The 8827-nt window shown below is 55.5% G+C and overlaps 1 protein-coding gene across 1 annotated transcript; it reads left to right on the top strand.

Moving 5' to 3' along the window:
- Positions 1 to 401: 401 nt before the first annotated feature.
- LTK (leukocyte receptor tyrosine kinase) lies at positions 402 to 8590 on the top strand. Its single transcript, XM_086708548.1, is given in 27 exon segments — positions 402 to 418; positions 948 to 1030; positions 1033 to 1089; positions 1798 to 1964; positions 2101 to 2212; positions 2215 to 2237; positions 2443 to 2507; positions 2509 to 2671; positions 2674 to 2759; positions 2761 to 2800; positions 2802 to 2830; positions 3757 to 3854; positions 4407 to 4559; positions 5003 to 5095; positions 5557 to 5657; positions 5659 to 5750; positions 6252 to 6285; positions 6287 to 6343; positions 6463 to 6516; positions 6673 to 6831; positions 6927 to 7043; positions 7416 to 7466; positions 7468 to 7493; positions 7600 to 7731; positions 7810 to 7900; positions 7992 to 8093; positions 8095 to 8590. Coding segments are annotated over 27 exon segments (2271 nt in total). The 3' UTR covers positions 8164 to 8590.
- Positions 8591 to 8827: the final 237 nt, after the last annotated feature.

Here is an 8827-nt window from a genome sequence, read left to right as displayed (position 1 = left end):
TTGGGCAAGGTATCTAGGGTGTGGCTTGCCATTTTTTTCAGGCTCCAGCCTCAAAAGGGTGGGGGGCACTTTCTCCCCTACCTTGCACTCACCCCATTCTCTGAGACAGCCAGCAGCCAACCCAGTGGATCCAGACACAGAGCCCTTGGATGTGTGCTCCCAAACCTCTTCCTGAAAGCGTGGGGACCTCCCTGCCCACCTGCCCCACCCTCCCCTCCTTCAGCATGGGAGTGGCCAGGGTCTTAGGTGGGAGTGGCCAGGCAGGCTTTAGGACCATCAGTGTCTAGCAAGTAGCTGGAGGCTCCTATAAGGGGAAGACAGGCAAAGTGGCAAGGTCTGAGCCTACAACCCTCAGTGCAGCAGGCTGAACAAGCCATGGGCTGCTTGAGCTGGCTGCTGCTATGGATTGGAGCCATGCGTAAGTACCTTCTGTCTGTCAAGGAATCACCTGGCTAGAGGCATCTTCCTAGGCTTTGCAAAAGCAGTGAAGGCAGACAGGTCCTGTGGCTCCCACAGAGGCCTGGAACCCTCAAGGCCAACACTTCTGAGTCAGTTGCTCCAGGAGTGGGCCCAGAAGCAAGGTGCATACCTCAATCCAAGGTTCCCCATCTCTCAGCTTGGGAAGGAGGGACAGGCCCTGGGGTCTCAGCACCGCCTGGGGGTGAGACTACCTAGCTAAGTCAAGGAAAGGGTGGGGGGCCTGCAGGAACAATCTCAGGGCAGCCCCCAAGTCATTCACAAGGACTCCCCAGGGGAGAAACTTGCAGAGGTATCAGCCAGCACCCCATGGAGCTTCAGCAACTGCAGTTGGTGGGGGCCTGCTTCCAGTGGTGATAGGAGCATGGCTGCGAGAGGCAAGTGTCTGCATTTGTCTATCTTTATCTTCTGTCTCCCATTTAACATCCTGCCCCCTCTCCCAACCCCGCTATCTCACTGTCACCTTTCAGGAGCCAGTCTCTGCTCCAGTCACGGTCCCAGGCACCTTTTCCATCATCCTTGCCCCTGTGGCTGCCAGCTCCAAGCCCCCAAGACGGAATATCACCACCCCACCTAGTGGCTTGGAGCCAGCTTCTCCCCTAATTCCCCCAGGTAAGCTCCAAGCTCCTTCCTCCCTTCTCCTCTGCTCATCTTACCAGTCTAGGGCAGGTGCTTATATGACCTTTTCCTCCTTCCCTGCTTCCAGGCACTGAAGGGCCTTGGTTATTCTTCTGCGGGACAGCGGCTGTGGAGGACCCACACAAACTGTGACAAGTGGTACACAGGCAGCAGCCTGGTGGCGACAGTGAGGGTCCGAAAGACTCTGAAAGGCGTACATTTGTGGTGGGACAGGGCACTGACAGGTACCTGTAAGTGCAGAGCAGGGAGAGGTGGGTGGTGACCTTCCAGTCTGAGGTTCTAAAGTCAGGGGACCAACGGCCTCATGCACACCACGTTGTCTTAGAGTATTCTACAACCATGTGCGCCCTGGAGACTTTGTCCCTTCTTCCAGCAGAACCGGGGGAGGGTGGCAATAGTCTCCACGGAGTGAGCCAGTATCTAGGAGCCTGTTCCCACCAAATGGATTGCCCCTAACCACCCGCGGCGCCAACGGGTGCCTTGAGCCTCCCCTCATTTCCATTACGCCTGCTAAAGTAAGTGTAAAATCTAATTTTCTGGTGTGTAACCCTGGGTCTCCCCAACCCTTCAAAATCGACTACAGCCTAAGTCCCTGAGATAAATTCTGGAGCCGCTTCTGTTTCCGACCTCTGCCCCAGACGGGTAGCCCGACGATCAAAGATGCAGGGGCTGGGGACTGAGCGCCTGCTCTCCGCAGGACCTCAGCTTACGGAGCCGCGGGGAGCAAAGGCGCCAAGAACCACCCGTGGCGGGCGCAGGGCGTCTTCGTCTCCTCCCTCTTCTCCCTTGGTCGCAGGGAGCCGCTTTACATCCTAGTGGGGCAGCGGGGAGAGGATGCCTGTTCCCGAGTAAGCGGGGCCCGTGGGAAACGGCGGCTCAAGCTCCGCAGGAGTAGGGCTAGGGCCGGGCACTCCGCGGTGTTGAGACAGCCGCACCGCGAAAGGAGCATGGGGCCCCGCTGCATCCGGCGCCCCATGTCCCCAGGGGAGCCGGCAGAGCCAGCGCGTCTGTCTCGGAGAGACTCGGACCGCTGAGGAGCACGCGGCGACGGAGGGGGCCGAAGGGGTCCCGGGGTCGCGGCGCTGGGCGGGAGGCGGCGGGGCGCCACCTACATCTTTCGGGTACGTGTTTGCCTCGGCGCGCTCAGCACCCGCCCTCAGCGCTCCGCGTTGGGGTCCCAAATCTCCTCCTGCGAACGCGCGCACACACGCTCTGCGTCCCGGACTTGGGGTCCCCAGTCCCTGAGCCCTTACTCGGGTGCCAGGTGCACGGGTCCTCCCTCGACGGCTGGAGGGCGCGCCCCTCAACGCGCCGCCGTCCCCATAGCTGCGTGTCGGCGAGCTGGAGCCACTGCTGGTGGCGGCCGGAGGAGGTGGGCGGGCCTACCTGAGGCGCCAGGACCGAGGCTGCCCCTGAGAAACTGGAGAGCCGCTCAGCGACGCCCGGAAGCAGCGGGGGAAGCTGGGCCGTGGGGAGAGGCGGGCGTGCCCCCCATCTTCGCTGCCAGTCATCTTGCTGTCGCCCCGCAGGTGGAGGGGGCGGCTGGACGTCGCGGGCAGGGCCCCCTCTTCGCAGGCCGGCCGTCCACTGCTGGAGGGGGCGGGGGGCGGCCAGGGCTGCGCAGAGGCCTGGGCTACACTTGGCCCGAGGCTTCGGGGGCGGCGGCGGGGCCTGTACTGCGGGGTGGAGGCGGCGGCGGCGGCTACCCCGGCAGGTGCACTCTTAGGGAAGGCAGCTGGGCAGCTCCCAGGGTTAAGTGAAGTGAGAACCTTAGAGTAAGCCCTCTAAAGGACAGGTGGGAAAGGGCTTGAGCCCTGTCCTGGGCCAGAGCAATAAAAGTAATAGCTCTTAGAAAAAAGAGATCAAATAAGTTGCAAGCAGACAGAACTCATACAAGCAGACAGGACTCCCTAGATTTTCATTTAAATCCAGGACTTTTTTCATCACAACAGGTCTCCTGGTTCTACAGCAGCCGCAAGAGCTTAGAGCTGGCTGAGTTAGCAAGCCGAGCAGAGAGGCAGGAAGTCAGGGATAATTTAAATCAGCAGTTCTCAAAGTGTGGTTTCCGAACTAGTAGCATTAGCACCACCTAGGAAGTTACAAATGCGAATTCTCAGCCCCTCTCCAACCTACTGAATCAGATACTCTAGGGAAGACTCCTAGCCATCTGTGTTTTAATCAATCCTCTGGGTGATTTTAATACACTCCAGAGTTTGGAAATCACTGGTGTAAAGAGACAGAGCTTTGGGGTCTGAGCCATACTGTTCATGAGTACTTTATACACATCTCCATTATCACAAAAATGGAACATGTGGTTTGGGCCTCTTCCATTTTATATCTGAGGACATAAAATCAGAGGGTTTTAGGTGGACCAGGAGGTTGCCCCTGCTCAGGTTGTCCCTGAGCAAGGCCTTCAGGTTCCAGCTGATTATGCCCATCCCACCTCCCTGGCTCCTGGCTCCTGGCTCCCACTTCTGAGCCGGCAGCACCAGTATTGTAATGCTAGTGTAGAGAGGGCCACAGGGGATTCTCGCTAGGGAGACAACAGCTTCCCTACTGTTCCCAAGCCAGTTTCCCATCTGTATGCCCCTGCCCCCCTCCCTCCCTCATTTTGTAGCCAAACACTCTTAACACTTTCAGTTTCCAGGCCTCGGAGACTGACATCCTCTGGGTTGATGGAGAAGATGGGGTATCCTTCATACACCCCTGCAGCGAACGCTTTCTGCAGCCTCTGGCAGGTATTGGCCCCTACCTCCACCCCCCAGCTTTCAGCTGGGTCTAGCCTTCTTCCTCAATCTCTGAGCCCACTCCCATCTGAGCCACCAACTCTGCTCTGAACCACCTGTTTCTTGGACAGCACGGGAGTTGTCAAGAACTGGGTGGTCAATTGTGATGCCAGTATGAGGCCTTCTGGGGTGCTTGTCAAATATCTCCTACTATGAATTCTTTTTTTTTTTTTTTTAATGTTTATTTATTTATTTTGAGAGAGAGTGTGAGCAGGGAAAGAGCAGAGAGAGAGAATCCCAAGCAGGCTCCATATTGTCAGCACAGAGCCTGGTGTGCCCCTCCTGCTATGAATTCTTAAACTCAATCCTCAATCCTCCAAGCTCCAGGATCCCAGAAGAGGGAGTATATGGACTTGACAGAGTCCTGCAAGCCCTTCCCCTACCCCTTCAATGCCTCTGGTGTTGCTCATTGTTCAAAGTCCAGGGCTAGAGTTAACCACATAGCTGGAAAAAGTATGTCTGTCCCCCACCTTCACCTTGCAGTATCCGTTGTTTTACTCATAGTCATGGAGAGCCACAGAGAGGTAGAGATCTGACTGCTCCTCAACTGTAGTCATTGCCATTGCCAGTGGCAGGCAGAGCTCTGGTTAGCCAAATGCATGTGCCCAGGGGGTATGGAGCTAGCTGCAGGTAACATTACATGCATGGTACAGGTAAGTCCTGCCTTTGTCCAAGGTCTGGACTCCTGGGGCCACGGGCTGGGAGGAGCAGTAGGCTGCTGGGAAAGATGACTGGTATGTGCCAGGCACCATTCTAGGTGCTGGGCAGGAGGCTGGATATGCATCAGTGCATGCTCTGCCCTCAAGGAGCATGTAGTCTAGTGGTCTAGTTTGGGAGGGGTGATATCTACCTATCCACCTATGTACCTACCTATTTCTCTATCTAGATCTAGATTTAGATATCTATTAAAGTGACGATTGCCATGGGAGGTTTAAAATGTTTTAGGAGTTCTCAGAAAGGAAAGATTGCTTTTGTCTAGGATAAATAGGGAAAGCATCATGGAGAAGTTAACAGTTTGGCTGAGTCTTGAGGTCTGGGTAAAATTTGGGTAGGGGGACAGAGAAAAGCTTCCCACTGAAGGCATCTCTCTTTCTCCCTAGACCTGCCCACCTCACCAGGCCCTCTGGTTCTGTTGGTGACTGTTGTGACCTCTACATTGAGCCTCCTTATGGTGTGTGGGGTTCTTATTCTGGGTAAGCAACATCCAACAGGTATGGCTACCCACCATGTCACTGAGCTGCGCGGGGTCCCAGGGACAGACGAGGCTGATTTCAAAACCCTTGCTTCTGGGGCACCTGGGTGGCTCAGTTAGTTAAATGTCTGACTTTGGCTCAGGTCGCGATCTCACTGTTTATGAGTTCAAGCCCTGCGTTGGGCTCTCTGCTGTCAGCGTGGAACCCCGCTTCAGATCCTCTATGCTCCCTCTCTTTCTGCCCCTCCTCCACTAGCACTCATGTGCCCACTCTCTCAAAACAAAACAAAACAAAACAAAAACCCTGCTTCCAGCAGAGCAGTGGTGGACTCCTCTAGGGTTCTAAGAGTAGAAGTAGCTGTGGAGGCCCAGGGAAAACATTTGCCTTAATGGACATCTGGAGAGATGTCCTGGGCAGAAGGGTAGCAAATAGTGTGGGTATCTTCTTGCCATCTTCTTCAGTGAACCATAAGAAGTGGCAGGGCCTGTGGTAGATGAGGCTGCACGACCCTGAGCTCAAGCTGAGCTACCTTCAAACCTCCACCACCAGGACACCTCAACCTCTACTACTGCCAGGTGGGGTTTGGCCCCGCCCAGCCCTGGCCTCTGCCCCCAGGACTTACAGAGGTTTCCCCAGCCAATGTCACTCTGCTCAGGTGAGTTCTCCCCCTCCTTCTGAGAACCTATGCACTCTGAATCCCTCCCTCCTCCACCCCATTCCCTGCTGTGCTGAATTATGGTTCCCAGAGAGAATCTGGCCTCAACCCCTCTGTGGAGGAGACAGAGGCCAGAGAATTTCTAAAAGGCACAGTGACCTGTATAGGTCAGTTGTCATCCCCAGTCCTGGGATAGTAGGGACCCCATGATTTCTTTGGAGCAAGTATCTGCAAGGACATAAGGAAAACCTCATCACAGACTCCCACCCTCACCCTAAGCCCATACCTGCTCTCTCTTCTCCCCTAACTCTGTGCCAGTCAGCATTGCCTCTGCAGGGCTTGTACTTGGGGAGATGCCATGATGCAGAAAAGCCTCAGAGTCCTCAGATAGGGCCACCTGGGTGTATAGGGAGTGGCAAGAGAGGTAAAGGAGGCACTAGACCCTCCAGGACCCTTCCCCAGGCCCAGTCACCCTCTCCCTTCCAACCTGTCTTCCTGCAGAGCACTGGGCCATGGCGCCTTGGGAGAAGTCTATTGAAGGACTGGTAATTGGCCTTCCTGGGGACCCCAACCCCCCGCAGGTGGCTGTCAAGGTGAGAGGGGTGGAACTCCTGGCTCAGGGTAGAGCAGGGCTCCATGGGGGGAGGAACAGTTGCTAAAGCTAGGATCAACTGGCCTCCTGAAATGTCTCAGGAGCCCTTTTCCTCCCCAGACCCTGCCAGAACTCTGCTCTAGTCAGGATGAGCTGGATTTCTCACCGCATCAGGTGCACCTGGGCCCAGGGGCAGGGGTGGAAGGTGGGCACTGAACTGCCTGCTGAGACAGCTTCTCTTCACCCTGGAGCTGAGAGGTAGCAGTTCTAGGGATACAGAGCCTGTCTCCACTTTTGTGGAGCCTAGAGCCTGGTTTCCTTCCCTGTCAGTGACTGGGGTATGTGCACCTCCCACACAGCACATTCAGCCATCAGAACATTGTGCACTGCGTGGGGCTCAGACTCTGGACTGCCCCTCGCCTAATTCTGCTGGAGTTGAGGTCTGGAGGGGACATGAACAGTTTCCTGAGGAACAACCGGCCACACTTGGTAAGACCCTTCTCCCAGCCCTCTTGGCCCATCTAAAGACCCTGTCCATGTGTCCCAAAACAAGCATGGACTAACACACCCTCTGCCCTACCCAGGGCCAGCCATCACCTCTGGCCATGTGGGACCTGCTCCAGCTGGCTCAGGACATAACCCAGGGCTGCCACTACCTGAAGGAAAATCCACAGGTTGGGAGTGATCCTGGCTCAGAGCGGGTAGGGGAGCAGCCCAATCTCTAATCCCCAAGGAATAGCTTTTCCACATAACTTTTATAGAAATAGTTCAGGGTCAGAGCTTCTGAGTTCTGGCAGTGATTTTTTTTTTTTTTTTTTTTTTTTTTTTTTTTTGCCTGCAGGGACATTGCTGCCAGGAACTGCCTGCTGGGCTGCACTGGACTCAGCCCAGTGGTTGGTACTGGGGACTTCAGGATGGCAAAATATGATATTACAGGTGTGGGGTCTGGGGACTCGGGGAAGGCTGCTGCTGCTTCAAGAGATTTACCAGCACTCTGGTGGCATTTGAGCAGTGTCTCACTCCCCTCCTCCCTCCTGTAGAACCAGTTATTAGGGGTGGGGGTGGGGGGGTAGGCTCTGCTGCCAGTCAAGTAGATGCCTGAAGAGGCCTTTCTGGAGGGCATTCATTTTCATATCCAAGACAGACTCCTGGTGATAACATGCCTGCCCCCTTCCCTGGCCTTGGGCCACCTTACATGAGGGAAAGGGAAGGCTGTGTCTGATGGGCTTCATTGAGCTTCCCCCACTCATGCTGCAGGTCTTTCGGGGTCCTGTTCTGGGAAATCTTCTTATTAGGCTACATGCCGTACCCTGGGTGCACCAACCAGGACATACTGTACTTTGTCACTGGAGGGGGACAGATGGGCCCTCCCAGGGGCTGCCCAGGCCTGTGTGAGTATGGAGTGTTGTCCAGGGACGGAGGTCCTTCATAGCCATGGGTGGGCACAAAATCCTATCTTTCTCCCAGGTACTGTACCATGACACGGTGTTGGCGGCACCAACCTCAGCTGTGCCCCTGTTTTGCCAGCATCTTGGAGCATCTTCAGTACTGCATTCAGGTGTGCCCCCTCACCTGCCTTGACCATCTTGATCTCGAGAGTCAGGAAGGAAGCCATAAAACAAAGCTGCTCCCCTGCCCTTCTATTACAGGACCCGGATGTGCTGAATTTATTCCTGCCAATGGAGCTACTGCCCACTCTGGATGAGGAAAAGGCCTCTGGGCTGGGGAGCAGGTCTTTGGAGGGCCTAAGATTCCCCACGGGCCCAGGAACTGAATCTGGAGAGCTTAAAGAGCTGGATAGGGGGCCTCCTTGGCCCCTGACTGCCCTCTAGTCCCAAGACCCCAAATCCAGGACCTCCAACCTCGGAAACTTTGGAATCCCCCCTATGACTCTTGGGCCCCAAGGGGCCCTGAAGGTGAGGACTCAGGCAGTGCAATGGTTCCTCCCTGCACTCTTCCTCAGGCTTCTAGGTAGCTTGTTATTCCAGTAGCCTCTGTCCCCTGCAGTCTGTACTGCGTGTCTGGGCCTGTCTCAGAGCTGGCCAGGCACCAGTGGACTCCCCATCCTGGAAACCAGCCCAGGCTTCCTGGAGAAGAGCTTGGACACTCCCAGCCTTTGATCTTTGGGACGAGAGGTTGAAATCGCCTCCCTCAGGAAGCCTTCTCTGGATTACCCTTCCCTCCCCCACCCATAAGTGTCTTTCGTCTGGGCAGCCCTCAACCCTACAAATGCCTCTAATAAAGAGTTCTTCTCATACCCTCCAGTGATCTGCCTAGACATGAAGGATGCTAGGGAAGTAAGAAAGGGACCAGAGGAGGGAGGGGATGAGGCCTGAGTCACCAAAGCTGGTGTCTTTGAGTTTTATTGGCAAAGGCTGTCCATTGTAGTGTGGGAGGTTAGACCAATAGATCTAGTGTCTGCAAAATAAAATTCATTATCTGGCCTCTCTAGAGAGATGCAGCCCCCTCAAGAGAGCTGGGCTGA

Source organism: Puma concolor, chromosome B3, assembly GCF_028749965.1.
Source record: "Puma concolor isolate L17-30 chromosome B3, mPumCon1.1.hap2, whole genome shotgun sequence".
Lineage (NCBI taxonomy): Eukaryota > Metazoa > Chordata > Mammalia > Carnivora > Felidae > Puma > Puma concolor.
This window is presented reverse-complemented; position numbering and strand designations above follow the sequence as displayed.